At 38.6% G+C, this 20,708-nt stretch overlaps 1 protein-coding gene across 6 annotated transcripts in view; it reads right to left on the bottom strand.

Moving 5' to 3' along the window:
- MID1 (midline 1) overlaps positions 1-20,708 on the bottom strand; it is a 332,040-nt gene that overhangs the window by 13,597 nt on the left and 297,735 nt on the right. For all 6 annotated transcript variants that reach the window (XM_081041913.1, XM_081041912.1, XM_081041911.1 and 3 more), the window contains exons 5-7: positions 19,843-19,991; positions 12,208-12,335; positions 7,058-7,201 (exon numbers count right to left, since the gene is read on the bottom strand). In XM_081041913.1, the coding sequence (XP_080898039.1) occupies positions 7,058-7,201; positions 12,208-12,335; positions 19,843-19,991 (421 nt within the window). The remainder of the gene's footprint in view (positions 1-7,057; positions 7,202-12,207; positions 12,336-19,842; positions 19,992-20,708) is intronic.

The following is a 20,708-nucleotide window of genomic DNA, read 5'->3' as shown; positions in this document are numbered from 1 at the left end:
GGGCTGGAGTAAGTGGGGTGCCTTGGAGTACATCATTATTGCGTTGCTAATGTTGGTCTTTCGCCAGCACCACTTAACTTCTTGCATATGGCGCCAAGCACAGACTTTTCTGCCTCGATATCCCACTGTGTCGGGACTATTGACCAGGTTTTATTCATCTCTTTATGAAACACCCACTAACTATCCTGACTGAAACTTCACTTTTCTCCAAATTAGTTTTCAATCATCTCTGAGGGTAGTCCAATGTTCACCTTCTCCAGTTCAGCTTGAAGTATTAAAACAACAATGGAACTTGGAAGATAATTAGTCCATAATGAAACTTAATTGAGTTTTTCAATTTTGTACACTTTTTTCTCGTTCACAATGGGTCAGAAGCATTTCCCTACATAATGTTGCTCATTACAAGATCCTAATTACATTTGGGATTTCATGGCCTTGCATAACAACTGTCATCTTGCCGTAAAACATTATGTATAAAACATTATGCAACATGGACACCCTTTAGAGAGGCTGTACACCAGCTTCTAACATCCTTTGTCTAACAAATTGGCCAGGAGTGAACATTCTTTTCCTTCTTATTTATAAAAAAGTGTATGTTTAATAACTTTCATAAATGTTTTCAAAATGACTAAAATAAATGAAATACAGATAACTTCTTTGCCGAGAAGTCTTGAAAAAATGAATCTTTGGACTTTTGCTGATAATAAAAATAGGCTGCTGGGAAAAGGCCCCAATTTAAGATTTTAAATGATGTGTTAAAGGTAGTTTCAGAAAGAAAAACATGAAAAACATTGTAAAATTAAATATATATCTATTTGTTAATAAGAAATTCATTAACATCTATAATCACAAGTGTTAATAAAAATGAAAAATAAAAAATTAGTAATGTCATTAATCTTGCATTTGAATGTATGACTTTGATTATTGGGAACATGTTTATAAGATTAAAAAGCTCTATAGATGTTACGTAATTCTCTTTCACTAAAGTCAGTTGAGGGCAATTAACTAGAATTTATTGTGACAAGTGAAGGAACCATGAACTAGATACAGTAGATTTCCTAGTGGCATAAGGAGCGACAGCCAGTTTTTGAGCATTTCCTCTTCTAATGTGCAGTAGAGTTAAACTATTAGATCTTGTCCTTCAATATAAGACCTGCAAAGGTTATTCCTCCAAATGATAGGACAGATGGACAAACACCATTCAAGGAAGGCCTTTCACATGAAAACTGTGTAAAATGCTATCCTGTAGACAATCCTGGCAAATTACACAATTGACCTTTATCATATGACAAAAAATATCACCCTTTAAACAATGCAACAGGGTGAGTATAGTCTGTGTTTATTTTTGTAAAAATAGTAACTTTCAGTATCTATGTGCTACCACGGTGGCAAACAGAGCTAAAGCCTTTACTTCTGACATCTTAACTCTGTGAGGTTAAAACACTACCTCTTCTTACAGATGAGAAAATAGATTCAGAGGACGTTAAATCATTTGCCCAAAATTATAGAGTAGTGAGGTCCAAAGTTGGGATTCAAATCCAGGTCTCCCTCAGTCACTACCAATATGGATAATATTTAATAAGAAAATAATTTGAAAATGCTTGCATCTCAGTTACCTTTTCATCTAAATTCTTTCCTTATTGCAATTTGATCCTGTAGGTATTAGGACTTGACTACATTGGTTTAATGGAAATTAAAGAGGTGAACAAATCCCGATACTAACAAGCTGATGAGAGCATCCCAGTTAGATGAGCACCTGCAGTTTTACTGTTTACCATCCGTCCAGGGAGAACGGGCCTTTCTGGCACCCGTGCAAGTCCATAATCTCCATTAAGCCATTTGCATTTATTTTCTTGTTTTTTGAGAACAAAATACCTTCTCTGGAATCAGCCGTCATAAAGCTCTGAGCTCCTTATGCTCAACAGTGTTGCTGTAGTTAGATTTCTGTAGGCATGGCTCTTTCTCATCTATTCCATTTTTGCGTCTTGTTTTGGTATTATTTTCCATGCCGACAGCATGGAAGTCAAGTTAGTCACAATTAGCCAGCCGAGAAACTCTAAGTTTCAAAGAATAGATATCTGTCTTTAGTTTTGGGGGTGGGGTGAAGAGCTGGTATTCAGTTAGGGTTCTGGCTCCACTTTCTTACTCCCGCCTGTATCCACTCCCTTTGCCATGTAACCTTGTAGGCTCTCTCATTCTAACTGGGCTCACTCATGGACTTGCTTGGCCAATGGCATGTCAGCTAACATGACAAAGACAGGGGCTTAAAAAGCACGTGTGCAACTGGGCCTGCCCTTCCACCTTCGCCTCTGCGGTTACCAGAACGTGCTTGCGCTTGATCGCAGGAGAGAGCTGTGTAGCAGTTGAGTAGCCCCAGTTATCAGCCTGATGTGTGAGGGAGCCTAACCAAGACCAGCAGGACCTCCTAGCAGACCCCGAGCTGATTCCACACGCACGAGCAATAAATATTTATTGTTCTATGTTACTTAGCTTTTGTGGTTGTTGGCTATTTGGCAAAAGCCAACCGATACAGGGCCCACCAGTTCTGTCCAAATGCCCATGATAATTTGATTCAAGAAATTTCAGGAGAAAGATAACCATATGTGGTGGAAACATGCTTGGGTGGCCCCCATGATTCCCACTCCATACTGGTCATAACTTTGTGTAATCCCCTTTCTTTGAGTGTACAGGACCTCTAACTAACAGAATATGGCAAAGGGCAAAAGTCTCATTACCTTTATCTTTCCTGCGATATTACATTATATGGCAAAAGTGAAGGGAGTATGCAGGTATAACTAAATTCCCTAATCTGTTGACTTTGAGTTAATCAAAAGGGAGATTATTCTGGGCGGGCCTGACCTAATCGAGTGAGCCCTTTAAAGGAAGGTTTAGAGGTGAAAGACTTGAAGAGTAAACTGCCATGAATTTCACAACCATAATGAAATAAATTTTGACAGCGATCTGAGGGAGCTAGGAAGTGGATTCTTCATTAATTGGCCCTCCAAATGAAAATGTGGCCCAGCCAATACCTTAACTTCAGCCTTATGGACCCTAAGAAGGGGACCCAGTTAAACTGCCCAGAATCCTGACCCTTGGAAACTGAAATAATAAATGGGTATTGTTTTAAGCGGCTAAGTTTTGGGAAATTTCCTACACAGCAACTGATAAAATTTTTCCTGAATCAAGCAAAAATAATTTCAGAGAAATGTAACATTCCTTATGTGGGCTAAGAAGCTTCCTTTAGGTATAAAATGACTCCAAATGTTTCTTTTTCTGATGTTGCTTCTTTCAATCCTCTGTGTTTTCAGAAACCTCTGTTTTTTTGAGTCTGACACAATGTTTATTGTTCCCAGTTCACTTTTTGCAATGAACCATCCCTCCATTTATTCTACCTGCTCTTCTCAGATCTTCATGCTCTCCTTCCCTCTGCCTTGGAATTTCTGACCATCTTCTGAATTTCATCTTTTGCAAATGAATGTTTGATAAAATCTGGTTCAGTTTATCCAATATGCTAGAAATATCCATCCCACAACACTGAGGTAGCAATTCCTTAAGTGAAGCAAAAATAAATTATACTTGCTTCTTTTTGTTGTATTTTTCCTTCCATGCTATATAGCATAGTACTGTGTGGGTTAGTGTGCTCAGTTATATTCTCAGTATTTAGAGTGTAATCACGTAAATGCTATTTGTTTAACCTTGCTTTAAATCAGAGTTTCTCAACCTCAGCACTAGTGACATTTTGGGGCAGATAATTCTCTGTTGTGTGTGTGAGGAGGATGTTCCTGTGCACTGTGGGATAGTTCCCATCATCACTAGTATCTACCCACTAGATGCTAGTAGCACCTCCTCCCTTAGGTTTTGAGAACCAAAAATGTCCCCAGACATGATCAAATATTCTCTGGGGGCAAAATTGCTCTCAGTTGAGAATTTTAAGTGAAAGAGAGACTATTTAGTATGATATTAGTTATTATAATTTGTATTTCAGGTTTGTGGTGAAGCGTAATCTTTCTAGACTTTAATTTCATGTTAAGTTTATGGTATATGTATCCTAGATCTGTGAAATATAAGCTCATACACCTGAAAAAAATGCATTTAAAAATCATGTCACCTCTCTGAAGGGCAATTTGGCAACGTCAACCAAAATTAAAGTGCAAATAATCTCTGTCCTAACAATTCCATCTCCAGAGATCAATTTATAGATGTAATTCCCCATGTGTGAAATGAGAGTCATTCAAGTATATTAACTGAGGCATAGTTTATAAGGGCAAAAGACTGGAAACAAACTAAATACACATCAACAGAAGATGAGATAAATAAATTAGGGTACATTTTTACAATAGGATACTATGCTGCCTCAAAAAGGAATGAAGTAGTTCTTTATTTGTGCTAAAATAGAACAGTCTCTCAGTACAATATTTTGTGAAAAAAGGCAATGTAAAGAACTGTGTATGGCAATGCTACCTTTTGTGTTCTTAGAAATGTATAGATGTGTGTGTAAGTGTATGTGTATCCTTGACTATAAATAGACTGTGTCAGGAAAGGTGCATGAGAAATGGAATTGGTGCAGTGGGTAACTCTGGACCTTAGGTGGCTGGTATATTAAAAACATCCAATTTTCACTGTATACAGTTTATATATCATTAGTGTTCATGCATTACTTACTAAGATGAAAGATTTCAGAGAATTACTATTTCTTCATGAGTTGTAGCAGGGCATGTAGAACTGGGGTAAGGAATGATACCAGAAGAATCCAAAATCCTGGAAGGAGGGTGAAATGATGCCTAACCATGGCTATCCCTGTGCTTCTCAGACTTGTCCCCTAAAGCACTTCAAATATCTGAGGACAGTAATGATGTTTCCTGGAAATATGGGACAGAGGTAGAGAAGGCTTTCTGGAATTATCTTCTCCTTTCCTTCTCCATTCTAGTGCCATTTGCAGGTCCTGGCTATCTTTGCCTCTGTCAGTTACTACAAATCTCCTGGTTCATGTTTCTGCTTCTAGTCTTGTACTACTCCATCCTCCACAGTACCGCCCGAGTCAGCTTCTAATTGTACATCTGGTCACACTACTGCTCTGCATGACTCCCAAGCCCACAGGGTAAAATCCAAACATGGTGTGGCCTGGGTGGACCTCTGTGGTCTAGCTCATCTGTGGGTTAGGATTAAGTGACTGATGATTAAGAACATGTGCCTTCTTGAACCAGAATGGGTTTGTATTTCTCTATCTTCATTTCTCACTGTCTCCCCTTCCTCACTCAACTCTCCAGCCAGAATTAATTAGATGAGATCTCCCAATATGCCCTACCATGTTGTCTCTATAGGTTTGCTTACGATGACATAGCTGTGTGGTGCTATCCCTTTAACTTGCTGATATTTACCCACTCTCTTTCAAGACTTACTTTAATCATCACTTCCCTCAAGACCTTTTTGTTGCACCCACCATTTCTACCCTGCTTTATATTTCCTACCTACTCAGGCAACTTACCAAAGCTGTTCTCAACGTTTCATTGTTTTTCCTCCTTTCACTCCAAAATTATACGTTCTTGGAAAATGGTGAGATTTTAATAAAAGTTTCCAAGGCAGGGCAATTAGGTAGTAGAAGGGCATGGGTTTAGCAAGGGGAAGCTGGGAAAAGGGGATATAAGGAAGGCAGGGGGAACCATTTGTTGGTATGGGTCATTTAAACTTTAGTTGCTTAGAAGTGGGGTCTTTCTGCACCTTTCTTTTAATTAATCCTAAATCAAATTTCTATTTTAAGTATCACATGCCTTAGATTCACTTGTGCTAGGAAAGAACAGTGTAGTTAAGAGATAAAAAGGTTAATACAATAAAAGTGCATTAAGTTGATAAGGATTTACTTAAAACATTTTTTTGTTGAAAAGTGACTGCTATTCTGTTCTGTTCTACTTTGACATATTTTTATTTGCTAAATAAGTTTCAAACTTGCTTCCTTGAAATGCCATTTAATCTGGTCCTATGCCATTTACTCAACTGAATTTAATTAACTCTATGGATAGGGAGGAGTGCTTTCTCTGTTACCATCTCTCCAGACAGCTACTGCTGCTATTTGAGATCATCGAATTGTCTCCGATACCAAATAGCTCATGGGCCCCAGTGAGAGAGGGATCCCTCTGTTTCAAGTAAGGTCTGAAATTGTTCCCAGACAGGGGCCAATTATTAACATTCTAAATGATGGGCCTGCTCATCTCCGAACGGAACCATGTATTTGGTGTTCTTTGTCTATTCATTTTATTAATCCTTTTTTTAAAAAAATTGAAATAACACTCAGAAAAGTACAGAAAATTAAATGTATGACACGATGACTAAACCATGTAACTCCCACCCAAAACATGTTAACCTCACGAACCACCATATACTTCTTCCCATTGGTGCCACTCCCCAGCCATCCCAGAGGTACCCATCATCCTGACTTTTACTTATAGTTTTCACACCTATGTATGCCTCTCTAAATGAAATAGTTTATTTTTATCTTTAAGTTATGAATATATAAATGGACTCATACAGTATACAGTGGTATCTCGGTTTTTGAACGTCTCCATTGATGAACATTTCGGCTTATGAACACCATAAATTTTATGGATCTATGGTATCATTAGATAGTAAAATTCTTGCTAAATTTGCAGTTTTAGGGGTTGATTTTAAAGGTCTGGAATGGATTAATCCATTTTGCATTACTTTCTACAGGGAAACTGTGCCTGTTTTCGAACATTTCAGAACTCGAACGGTCTTCCAGAACGGATTACGTTAGAAAACCGAGGTATCATGGTATATTCTTTTGTTTCTTGCTTTTATATCTTAGCAGTGTTTGTAAGATTCTTGTCTCTGGTTTGCTAGAAATCATTAATTTTCATCATTATTTGGCCAGTTATTTTTACTAGTATAGTACAAGTGAGTACTATTATCTTCTTGGTTAGAAAGGACAAACCAATAAACATTATGCATTCTTTCCTTCCTTGTCTTCTCTGATGTTTAAATTCAGACATGCAATATGAAAACAGTAACCAGACAGAGAAATCGATAGGGGTGCCATACTCACTAACAACATTGGCTTGTCCGGTGAATATGGTGTACTGGAGCTCGTAGGACACCACACTGAATTCATCATCGGAGGTCCAGTGAACAGTGATGGTGTCATAGGAAGCCGTGCAGAGCTCTTCTCTAATTGTGGGAGGGTTGGGAGCTGTGGGCATCAAGAATGTTCATCAACGAAGAAGCAGACACCTTTGGCATACATTTCAGAGATGTTTGACAGTCAAAGCAGGTCTTTCTAAACAGGTCCATGAGGACTACTATCCTAGAGGTGGTGATTCCAATCCAAACAACGTTTGGTTGGCTTGTTATCACTGTGATTTTTGACGGGTAGTGTGACTTCAGCCTGCCAGTATGGACTTATCTCTATTTATCCTGAAAGCATATTTAGGAGGTTAAACAAACAGTACTCTCTCTTCCATGAAAGAAAACATGTTAAACAAAAAATAAACAACATAAACTTTTGTAATTTCATCCACATTGGGGAGATGGCAAACCTTTTTGGTAAAGGGCGAGATGGTAAATATTTTGGGCTTTGTGGGCTCTGTTGCAATGACTTAACTCTGCTTTTGCATCATGAAAGCAGCCAGAGACAATTTGTACTCAAATGGACATGGCCAGGTTCCAGTCAAACCATATTTATGAAAACAAGTGAGGGCTAGATTTGGCCTGTGAGCCAAAGTTTGCCAGCCTCTGAGCTACATGATGCCACATATTTTTTTTTAAAATTGTACCCAATTGGAAAAATACTGAAGCTTTTTTTATCCCATGACAAATCAGCCAAATAACTGTTTGAAAATTTTCTTTCATTAGATGTTTTGATGCCTCATAAAAAATATTAGTGTGGCCTTATTTTCTTCTCATATTTGAATTTATAGGTAATATTTCAAATTAAGAATGTGATTAACAATCCATCATATCTAAGAAGTACATTTTCCTTCCCCAAGGAAAACATGATTCCTTGGCATTTGGTTAACTTTATTGCTGGAGAAGGTTGCTGTTTTATGTCTTGAACACATTCTGGAGCAGAGAAGTCTAAATCCTACGAAAATAATGATTTTAAGTTGACTTTTACTGGATTGATTTCAGTAACTGCTTTTATGAGAAGAGTTTGTGAGGAAGAAAAAGACAAAGCAGTGATTGCTTTGCACTAGCAATAATATTTTAGATCAGAGGTTGGCAAACTATGGCTATGGGCCAAATCTGGCCCACTGCCTGTTTTTGTAAATAAAGTTTTATTGGAATACAGCCAGGCTCATTCATTTATGTATTGTCTATGACTGCTTTCGTGCAACAGCAGATTTGAGTAGTTGTGACCACATGTCCTGCACAGCCTAAAAATTTACCATCTGGCCCTTTAAAGTCAAAGTTTCCAGACCCCTGGTTTAGAGAATCGATCCAGACCTTCATTTCCACTCTGTACACCAGAACCTAACTTTAAGAGAAGAAACATACCTGCATTCTACAGGTCAGTAGCAACCTTTGCCTACACTATTGCAGAGCTCTTTCCTGCTCTAAACTTTGATTAGGATTCATGAGTCCTAAACAAACCCACAGAGGGGGAAAGTTTATGAAAACAGTCAACTTGAAACTGATTATTTTAGTACTCTTTACTTTGCCACCTGAAGACATATATGCAGGACAAATATCATACAAAGCAAGTAACTTTTATGTCTGCTGTACAAGGTCAATTAGCCCCACTTTGTCTATTGGTTATTGAATATGTGGCAGGCACTTCATTAAGGTGTGCATTACAATACGGGGTGCTCTACAGAGCCTTTAGAGCATTTTTTCTGGAATATGTATTTATACATCTGTCTCCCAAAGTAGCCACATGCAAGATTTAGTGTCATGTGCTGACTTGGATGTGGATGAATCAGAGACACCAATCAGGAGATGCATTCCATGGGGGAGGCCCAGCTGCTGCGTAAAACATGTTTATTTTCTGTGTGGTCCCTGTTAGTGTAGGCTCATCCCTGCATAGATCAGTGGAGAAATACTTATTCTCCCATAATCTAAATAGTTCATCGAATTATTCTCCATCAATCATTGTGGAAAGATTGTGTTCTTTCTGCATTGCAATATATTATTAAATATAAAGAAAACTTATGTTCAAATTAGGCAAGTAGCTGAGAGACACATGGCAGTAGCTGCAATCAGGGAAGAAATGTCATCTCTCCAGGTTATTAACTTGACATACCACTTAGAGACATGTCATAGGGGGGAAAAATCTTGTTTTTACAGCCAGGCAGGCTAACCCTGTTTTGATTATAAACCCAATGGGTTTGTCCTGAAAAGTCAATACACAATTTACTGTAAATGAGAACAGCAGCATGCTGCCAATTTCAATATTCATGGAATCAGTACCAGAATTGTTATTTTCTTGCCTCTATCATAAATAGGACACACAAATTGGTGGTCTAATACTCCACAAACACTTCATTTCCTGCTTACAAATGTCTGATAAACTATTTGGACTTGGCAGTATCAGCCAAGCATCGTATGTTATGGCCACGATCGATGTTATGTCTAGAAATGGGTCAAATTTGTATTTGAAGTTGACAGCTAAGAAGGCATAATAGCAGGTACCCCATATGGTCTATAGTTTGGCATAAACAGCCATCGGGATGATGTATGGTGTACACGTTACTAGTCAGTGCAAACTACTTTCACAATTTCCCCTTTATTCAGTACTTTGGCATTCACGTGGAGATTAGAATGGACATACATCATTGAAATACCATTCAACAATTATTGGGAAATGGGGAGGACATATTCTTGTCAACAAGACACCAATTTTGTACAGAACGGCCATGTGCCCCGTCAAACATTTTTATCAGTCTTTTCTGCCCTTGGGCTTGACCTTGTGACATGAATCTGGCCCACAAGACTGGCCCACAAGTGGAAGATTGCTAGATGGGTCTTTGGAGAAAGCCTTTTGTTTTCCTGATAAACAAAGACAAACTTTGGCTGACAGCTTTTTGTCATCCTTTCCCCTCTGCCCCTCTCTATTTGTCTATAACTAGAGTGTAATGTTTGGAGGTGGAGGAGTCAGGTTGTGATCATGTGGCCAAAAAGGCAACACAGTGAATATGGCAGAGTAGAAAAAGAGAAAGCGCCTGGGGTCTGAGGTCATCGCTGACCCATTGCCCACCCCTGGATCACATGCCTCTTTTCTCCTGATTCATGAATGAATACTCCTTGAGGGTTTAGTCACTGCTAATTGGATTTTCTGTTGTTGCAACCATTCTCATTCCCAAATGATATAAGGAAGAAGATTTTTAATAGGATACCATCATGAAAAACAGTTCAGTCGGAGAAAGTCTAGACCTGCACTGTCTAATACAGTAGCCGCGAACTACATGTGGCTTTTTAAATTTCAATGACATTTAATTAAAGTTAAATAACAATAAAAACTCACTAGCCACATTTCAAGTTTTCCATAGCTGTATGTGACTAGCAGCCACCAGGTGGGAGAGTACAGATATAGAATGTTTGTATCATCCTAGAAAGTGCTAGTGGATTGTGTTAATTTAGATAAATTTCAGAGTCAAAAGCTTAAAAAGGGAGGGCAGTATATTCATAAATATTTGAAACTAAGTTTGGTTCTTTATGGTAAATGCTTTGTGAGTCGATTTCTTTCTTCCTTAATATCGTGTTTCCCCCGAAAATAAGACCTAGCTGGACCATCAGCTCTAATGAGTCTTTTGGTGCAAAAATTAATGTAAGACCCGGTCTTATATTTATATTGTATTATGTTATAGACCGGGTGTTATAGTAAAATAAGACTTGGTCTTATATTAATTTTTGCTCCAAAAGATGCATTAGAGCTGATGGTCCGGCTAGGTCTTATTTTCAGGGAAACATGGTAGGAGTTGTATGGCTTGAAAGAAGAATTACATAAGATAAGTTTGTGGGATGACTTGCCTCTCTAGTTAATACAGAAAGGCTAAAAACAGTATCTTGGGTCCTTGCAAAAAAAAAACAAAAAAAAAAAACTGAGCTTCTGGGTACACAATGCTCCTTGAATATAGAACTCCTTGCTTTCGTATCCACAAACTGTAAAAACAAACATTACACAATGCTCCCTCTCCTGCTCCACCTTTCCCAATCACTTTCCCACAAACACACACACACAAAGAACTTGAGTTGAGCAGCTGATGCTGTGCTCAGTTAGGGCTGTGGTCTCTTGAGGACTACATGTCCTAAGTTCAGTGCACACCTGGCTTCACTGTATATATGGAGCCTTCCTGAAGCCATAGGCACCAGTGGCTTTGGCTACCACAAATAAGGTCACCAAAACGGTCCATATTCTACCAGCAAATCATTTTAGTTCCCACTTTAGAGGATATCAGCAAAGAAAAATTTGGAAGTATGGTTAGAAACAGGAGTAGCCTGAGGTTTTCTTTTATCGTTGTTATTTGTTAAGCTTGGACTCCCCCCACACCCCCCAAAAAAAGCCTATCAAAAAGCAGAAGATTGAAACATGGCACCAGGAATTCAAATGTGATTTTGGGAATGTTTGCCATGGTGACCTTTGCCAAGATGAAATTCAGTCTTTTACTAGAAAGAGCAGAGGTCTTTGGAGGCTGTACAGATCTGAGCTTGGGTCTATACTTCTGCCACTCCCTAGCTATCTGACTTCCAGTAAGATGGATGACCTCCATTATTTGCAAAATGAGGATTATAATACTTTACCAAAGTTTGATGTTGTGCAGATTAAACAAGGTTACAAATACAAAGAGCTGGAGCAGGGTACACACCCCGTGTCCAAGTTAGCTGCCATTGTTTTCTCTGCCAAGGCACTGTGAGAGTCAGATGCTTTGGTGACATGAAATGGAAAAGAGCCACACTACCCTATGTATCTCTTTGATAGCCAACAGAGCTGTTATTTGTGTTACCCACATTCTGAGAGTGAGGGAAATGGTGGAAGTATGCTTTTAATGGTCCAGATTCTCTTTTTTCCTGTGATCCCAATTTAGTTTTGGACTGTTAGTTTGGTTGAAGAAAAAGAGTGCCAAAATATATTTTCAGGAATATTAGACTCCATTCCTAAATCAGAAGCCTACATCTCTGGATTTTAGCAAATTGATCTCGTGGCAAAGTATTTGTACAACTGAATATACACAATAGCAAAGGAAACACAAAAGACAATACCTGTAAGATAATCCAGACATTCTAGCAATTTCTTCTCTCGGGAAAAATCTAAGGCAAAAGTATCAAATGTGTCGTTGAGGTTGATTTCAGGAATTAGGACCTGGGATGAAGCAGTTGCCATGGAGACTCTGTGATTTAAACAAAACAACTTTTTAGAAATGTCAAGATGGCTTTCACCATACCTGCATAGGAATGAAAAAAATACAAAGAAAACAAGTATCATGAAAAAAAATCAGTGCTGTTTTTACACATGAGTTAAAAAAGAATGTCAGAATAGCACAACTCAGCAACACGATGCAAATGAATTCAAGCTTAAAGAAAAGGCAAAGGGATTGGAAAAAACAGCAGAATGGCTTCCCCCTTCCTTTTTACTATCGGAAAAAAATTCCCCACGGAGGTGAAAGAATATTCATATTTCATGTTGCTGTGTATTTAACAGCCTGGCTCCATCACATCTAACCCAAGCGAGAAGCACATAGCTCCAGGCGTTTCTTCACACATCTGTCTGGGAAACTGTTTGTTCCTTTCAGACTCAACCCTGCTCCACTTCAAAGAGGAGTCTCCAAAACTTCGAACTGCATAAAAGGCAAAGTGAAGATGAAAAAAGAATGTTTCCAGATATTGGATTAGTTTAATCAATTACTAACCTCTCTCTAAAATAAACATTAAAAAAGGAGTTGTGTCTGGCTCGTTCTCATTCTCCTCGTATTCATTTTCTTACACCATATTCCCAGCAGATGCCATGGAAAATATTCATGAGCTTTCTCACAAATCCTCCCAATGGATGCACCGTTTCTCCTCTTCATTTAGGGTTGCTAGTTAGAGTTGTCATTTATAAACCATAAAGCAAGGTACTGGTAAGGATCAATCTCCTGCTATCGACTCTCAGATTGATTTGTAAAGTTCAGTTATTGATAGCAGATCATTTTGACTAATTAAAAAATGCAAGTGATTTTCTTAAAAACAAGAAAATTGTGGCACGATGCAAACCACTTCTGAACATATCAAACTACGCTAGACTCATAATCTTGTTGATTTTGGTATTTTGTTAAGTTCAGCACACACTAGCAAGGATCTACTATGTGTACGGTACTATGTAGGGCACTGGGACTTTTTGAGCAAAGAAACAACTTTGAAATGATTTAGCTCTAAATCTAGTTACTTATTTTCTAGTTAAGGGCATTGATGCTCATTTATACAAGGCCACAAAGCTAGCTGGCAGCAACGAGGAGAATTCTAGCTCTGTACGCTTCCATTTAATTTAGAAAAATGTCAAACCTGGTTATGACACGAGATATATCTCCCCTTGCACTTCTTGGGCTCTTAAAACTTCTGATTTTATAAAGACAATCTATCTTGGCTATAAAAATTACCCTTGTGGGTATATCTATACAATGGAATATTATTCATCCATGAAAAGGAATGAAGCACTGAAGACACATGCTACGTGAATGAACCTTGAATGCCTTATGTGAAAGAAGACAGACATAAAAGGCCACACATTTTATGATCTATTTGTAGGAACTGCCCAGAATAGGCAAATTCCTAGAAACAAAAAACAGACTGGAGCTCGGGGAGGGGGCAATGGAGAGTGACTGCATAATGGGTACAGGGTGATGAAAATCTTTTGGAACTAGACAGAGGTAGTAATCGCACAAAATTGTGAGTGTGCTGAATGCCACTGAGTTGTACACATTAAAATGGTTAACTTTATGTTATGCAAATTTTACCTCAATAAAAAACTTACACCTGTGAAATGCTCAAAATCCTTAAAGTTTCTATAATGGCCATTTCTGGCGCATTTTCAGCGCTGTATAGAAAAGAAAGTAGAGAGGATAATTAACAGTATAATAATTGGAATGATATTAGGAGCTATAGGTTAAAATTTAAAGAGGCATAAAGTCTGGAAAGAAAAGTTTCAAGTGTTTGAATGAGAGTGGAGAATCTCAATTCACCACCTGACCCTTTCCCCAAGAAACAATGAATAGAAGAGTTGTGATTCTGTTGGCTAAATATTGCACCCCAAGGAATTGGGCTAATTATCGTGACTAACAACTGCTAATTTAAACCAATGGATTAAGGGATGGTTGCTAGGCATTTTTCACAGATGGTGAAACTGTACTTAAAAAATGCTTTCTTTATGACCCATAAATACAACAACTCCTTAAAACTCAGAAAGATCCTAGGATTATTCAACAAATATTTACTAAACCCTTAAAGTATGCCATGTACTGAAGAGTCTAAAATATTTGCGTCAATGCAGAAAAGTTAAAAGAAATGGTACAGTGCCATATGAATGCCTCAAATAAAAATTTCAAAGTGAAACTCCAATAAATTCTGTTCCATGATGTCCAGTAGGAGAATTGCAATGAGTTACTCTGGAACAAGTGCCTAATTTTCGATTGCATGTCTTTGCCATGCACACGGCACAGACGATCTCGATTGTTCTGAACAGATAAGCTTGCTTTAGCACTTCCTGTTTAGTGGCAGAAGACTGTTCTGGCTCATCCAAAATAGACTGAATTGCCAAGTTTCTCCTGATTCAATGGTCCACCAACAAGTAAATAAAACATGCTTTAGTCAAATGACACTGTTAAAAATGCCTGCCATTTTGATGGCGAGAACTTTGGAGTGGGAATGGAAAGGACAAAAGTGCCTAAGCCTAGGAGGCAGACTGACAGCAAGACTCTTTGGAGATTACTGTAACTTTTAACACCAACACGTTTTTTGACGGAAAGATATTTATCTTTGGCTACAATTTCAAATTTTTAATTGGAGTGACAGGCAAGGGGAGATCGGCCAAATTCAACATTTTAGGCCATGTTTTTATTCCCCAAATCCTTGTTACCCATCTTCTGGCCTTTCAGATAAGTTGCCAAAATCCACCTGGGCCATCAGTGTTATGACACTTTCTCAATTCCTTGCCTTCACACTCATACCTGTGGGGTGTGTGTGTGTGTGTGTGTGTGTGTTCATGCACATGTGTGTGCATGTTGGTGTGTGTGTATGTATTAAGCTCTTAACATATTGAGGCAAATAAGGGCATTGTGTCCCAGCTTGATGCTCAAGAGGGCGGACTGCACATTACTCCCTCTTTCTGTTTCTAGTTTGACGTCCCTAATCTCCACGACAGTTGCTAGCAGCAAATGGGGTCAGTTTTCCAGAAGGTGGATTAAGTCTAGAGCTGCGCTGCTCACAGGGTTTCTGCCAAACAGCCAACCCTTCCTGCCTAATATTCTCCCCCCATGCCTGACCCCTGACAATGGCACTTAAATGGGACTCTCAGGTGGGCAGTACACAGTGCACATCACCATGGGGAAACATGGTGAGGTCTCACAGAAACACGACGTGGTTTACTTTGGTCAGCTCAGGATTTTCTAAATGTGTTTGGCTCTGGAATCTTGTTATTTTAATACCAATTACCACCCTTCAGAGCACACCTCAAAAACCATTCATTCATCAGCTGTGCTCTAATTCTTGGAATCAAGCGATGTCTTTCCAGAGTTGACTGGTGGAGTTCTTGGCTTTGTATTCTGGGAAAGTCTGATGGATCCTTGAATTGCGTGTTTTGGTGAGGGACAGAGGGGTCACCTTGTAGAGTCTGAAAAATGGATCCTGTTCAGAGGGAATCTTCCTTTACCATTCTCTTGGTACACAGATAATTTGCTACTAAAAGGGATTTTAATTTTAGATTTCTCATAAGTAGTAGGTCAACTTTCTTATGCTTGAATTTAGTGAAGCGTTTTGCTTATTTAACGTAATTTTATAAACACACATATACAATCATACCAAAGACCTGTATATTAGCGTGGCTTGAGAATATTGTATGCTATATAATCCATTTGCATCCATTTAGTGAGTGGGAAGAAATGGAATTAGCATGTGTTGTGTGTTCTCCTTGAGATGGGAAATGGGCTAATATGTTTACTACATTATTTCATTTTATCCCTGTAATAACCATGTTAGGTAAGAATAATTGGCCCTGTTTTATAGATTCATTCCCTCATTCATTCATATCAGAGTTTGCTATGTGCTAGGCTACAATGATGAAAACAAGATGGCTGAGGGTCCTGCCCGCTGCGACCTTATGAGCAGAAGTAGACTCAAGAGTTAAGGAGCAGCCCTGACGCTATCCATCATTACTTCTGAACAAGAACACAGAGCCAAACACTTGATTCCGAAGTATATGCATCTCCTACAACTTAAAGCTTGAGTCCCTCTCTCCTTTTGGGCTTTTTTGGATGTTATTAAATTTAAAAACTTTTTGCAGTTTGATTCAGCTTGTAGGCGAACATATCTACTATAGGTGATTTAATGATGCAGAAAAATTGCATCCAAGTCTCACTTTAGGAAGGCCTGCAGCATTAAAAGTTTGTTCTCGGCTTTCCACCCTTGAATAGAATAACAAAGATGGTTTATAAGTGTACAGGTGCCAAAGCCCAAGGCAGACACAACAGGAGGCAGAGAACCATGAGGTCACGTCCTATGGTTATGGAGAAGAATGTTAAGTGTTGAAGAACAGAGGCAGGTAGATGGAGACCACCACTGGAATAAAGACATACAAGGAGGGGTCAAACTGATATACTGAAACAGGAAAACATAAAGCCAACAAACATTATGGAATATCTGTGATGCTTAAGGCCCATTCTTAGGATTCATCAGCAATGTTATCATGACTACTGATAGAGGTAGCTATCATGAGCCGCATTTTCTAACTAGAAAATAATTCACGAATAAATCCAAAGAATCATAGTTAAAAAGTGGCAGCACTGGGATTTGGACCCAGGTTTCCCAATTCCTAGTCCAAGCTCAGTGCCATTTTCTGCATTCCAGTTGCTGGAAAAAGAGAAAGGCTCAGGAATCAACCAAGAGGACTGACAAATAGAGAGGGAGACAGAGGGGATGCAGAAACAGAGAGACTTGTAGCAAATTTTTATAGGCATTATGTATTCACACTTGATGGCAATTTAGACTTCTCATAAGCAGTAGGCCAACTTTCTTATGCCTGGATTTGGTGACTAGTTTTGCTTATTTAATGTAATTTTATAAAAATGTGCCCACCATCACACCGAGAACTATAATTTAGTGAGGCTTGAGAACATAGTATATTATACAACTCATTTTTAGAAAGACAAATCTGTCATGTTTCCAGTCTTGATGAGATGGGCTTGTTATAGGCAGGGGTGAATGGGACCAGATATGATCTGCTGTATCTGAGGGAGAGCACATGTGGGCATTCACATGCTTGTGTTATACTTCAAATGTAGGTCTTCTTTCAGAATGTTCTATCTTAACTGTTATGGGGCCACATTCTCTCCCCTTGCGAGGTGAGAATTTTTTCATGTTATACTTGATTGAATTTTCAGGGTTGATGAAAAAGGCAGCTCATAGTAGCCACTTCATCTGGACATCTCATGATTTATAGCTGGAGGAAAGTACTCTTGGATCCCAGTTGGAAAACATGATGTAAGTGTAAATGTTGTCTAGTAGAATGTCCTGGGTTTACTGGGATATTAGTGCTGTCTGTAGTTTTTAACTTTCAGATGAATATAAAGCAATAGGATACAGTCTAGATGAGAGCAGTGAAGAAAATTAAATACTTGGAAACTAAGAGTCATAAGGAATGAAAATGGCTTCTCTTAGAGCAGTGGGAAATCGTTTTAAGGATATAAAAGGGATGGTAACCAGCTCTTATCTATGTGCTTTGGAAGAGATAAGTATCTAACCAGTCGCAGAAGGAAATTTTTTCAAATATAAGAAATAACACAATGAAGCTGGTTGGCTACTAGACCAGAGTTGTAAAAATACTGTATATAGGTAACCCCCATATAACATGGCACTTCTATAACACGGTTTCGCTCTAATATGGTTCGAGAATTGGGGAAATCCTTGTACAACACGACATCCTAGAACACGGCTTCACTCTAATGCGATTGGAGAATTAGAAAAATCCCTGAACAACAGGGAGCATAATAAGAGCTTTTAAGAGCGGCAGATATCTCATTTGACATTTTTCATTCGAGCATGGATGTTGTATCAGATTTGACTGCAGAATTTTAAAATGTATTAGAATTTTAAATCCATTTTGTTCGTGGAGTATTAAGTTCAGAGGATGAAGATACCTTGTCAAAAAAAACACACCCTTGGTTAATGGTGTTTAGTAGTGATGACGAAGAAAACATTATTTAATACGTAATAATGTTATACTTTGGTGAAAATTGCTTTAATAAAGATATTTCTCTTGATTATAAAAATATAATAGTACATTTAAAAAAATTTTGGAACCTAACCCCCTTTTTTGTACTACTTCTTTGTTTCGTATAACATGGATTCACATAACGGTATTTTTAAGGAACCTAACAACCATGTTATACGGGGGTTACCTATACTACTTTCATTCAAAGAACAGTGAAAATGAAAATACCAATGCCTACCTCTATGTGACATTTTGAGAATTAGCAGTGTCCAATACAAGCAAGCACTTAATAAATGTTAGTTTTCTTTCCCTTCCTTGACGAAATTCAAGTCCTAAGATGGTACTTTTTCTCCTTAGGCCAGGGGTTGGCAAAGTATGGCCCACGGGCCAAATCTGGCTTGTTGCCTGTTTTTGCAAATGGTTTTTCTGGAACACAGCCATGTTCATGTGTTTCTGTATTATCTGTATAGGCTGTTATAGAGCTACAATGGCAGAGTTGAGTAATTGTGAGCAAGACCTTACAATTGGCAAAGTTGAAAATATTTACTCTTTGGTCCTTTCCAGAAAAAGTTTCTAGGAGAAAGACCAGCACGAATGAGCTGTCTGAGGCCTTCTAGTGATAAGCTTCTATTATTGCTTTGGATAAGGGGCAGCTGACTCTGAAGAATAAAAAGTCAAGGCCATTGGCATTGACTGGAGATGCCATTTAGGTGGTGTTAGGTGCTTATCTTTGGCTCCACTTGAATTGCTATCGGTGTTTGTATCAGTGAAGACCAATAATTTGTATGCCAATCAAGTATGGGTACTAAGGGAACACTCAGCCCGCCAGTTTTACTGCTGAGCTGACCATTCAAATAACATCATTTTTCTGTTCCCTATCCTGGAATAAAGGGTATTTTAAAAGAAGGATGTAAGAGATTGACAGTTTGGTCCTTTCTCTCCCACGTTAGTTGGCCTTGACCTTTCCAAGAAAGGTGAAGCTTCTCAACTAAATAAAAACAGGTCTGAAAGAGAACAACACATGGACCATTTTTCTTTAGTAGATGAGCCTGAGATAGAAGAAAAGATTTCCTTTTATGTTTGTGCCTTCTTTTTGATTCTTTGTTATCAAGTGTATGATAAGATCAGGGCTGAGAGTCACAATACATGCTGTTTTTGTGTCATCATAAACTTTTCTCCCCTAAAAGTAGGCTGATTTTATTCTTCCTAACTGGAGGACTCTTGTTTCAAAGGCCTTGAACTCCAGGCTGCTTCTGAAAAGGCTCTGACAAGTCAAAGGGAAGCATCTTCAGCTGGAACAAAGCAAGTCAAAGCGTCTATTCTCTCTGGTACTCAGCCCTGAAAATGAAAACAAAAGCAAGGCAAGGGCAAAGACAACCAATCACACCCAGACACAGGAGCACAGCAGCTGAGAACTTCCCAGCAGCCCCTGCACTCACCTCTCGGTGATATTCTTAGCAGTCTGTAGGAACCGCGCATGGTCATTCTCCTTCAGAGAGTGTTCTGCTTGGGAGATGAGTGATGCTGACCGCTCAATGCACTGTTTGCAGTTTGCAATCTGCTGAGCCAGCTTGCGAAGTCTCATCACCTTGAACAAAGGCATGGAGATGGTTACACGGGTGGACTCGCTTAGTGAAAATGCATCAGGCTGGACCCTTCTGATGTGTGCATTTTGTTGCACGTAAGTTGTCCTTCAATAAAAGTTCAAAAAGTAGGCATAGAGAGATATCGAAATATGGAAATTCCAGTTATGGGACTCTTGTCTTAGGTATTCTTTATCTCCTTGGAGAAGTGTTGCTAATTTGTTTTATGAGGAAACACTAAATTGCGAATTGCTTCCCTGCTGATGGGGGAAAAAGGTGTTGCCTAGTGGTAAGTTACAGGGGGTCATCAAACCTCTTCCCTTGACGATTACACACAATTACTGTAAGTCTGTAGGGAACCCTGGAACTTTATCTCAGTTTTTTAGCTGTGCCATCAAGAAAATAAAACATCTCTATAGGCACAAATGTGTGGCTTAAGTAAAACCCATTTTCTAAAGAGTTCTTTGCAATCCGTGTAATAAAATTGTGATATAAAAACATTAGGTATTACTATTTCCCACACTATCTAAAACTCACGTGTTAAATTAACAGACGGGGAGCATTTTTTCCATTGATTAATATTTTTCCTGTTGAGCAGATGAGAGAAAGCCAAAAAAAGCACAGCTGGGCCATTTCCCCTCACTGGGAACGTCATTTCCAGGCACTTTGTGCTTACTTGATAACTAAGAACTATTTTGATAAGCATTTCCCAGTCGGGATAA

The sequence above is a fragment of the Rhinolophus hipposideros genome (assembly GCF_964194185.1).
Source record: "Rhinolophus hipposideros genome assembly, chromosome: X".
Taxonomy (NCBI): domain Eukaryota; kingdom Metazoa; phylum Chordata; class Mammalia; order Chiroptera; family Rhinolophidae; genus Rhinolophus; species Rhinolophus hipposideros.
Note: the sequence above shows the minus strand (reverse complement) of the source record. Positions and strands in the feature narration are given on the sequence as shown.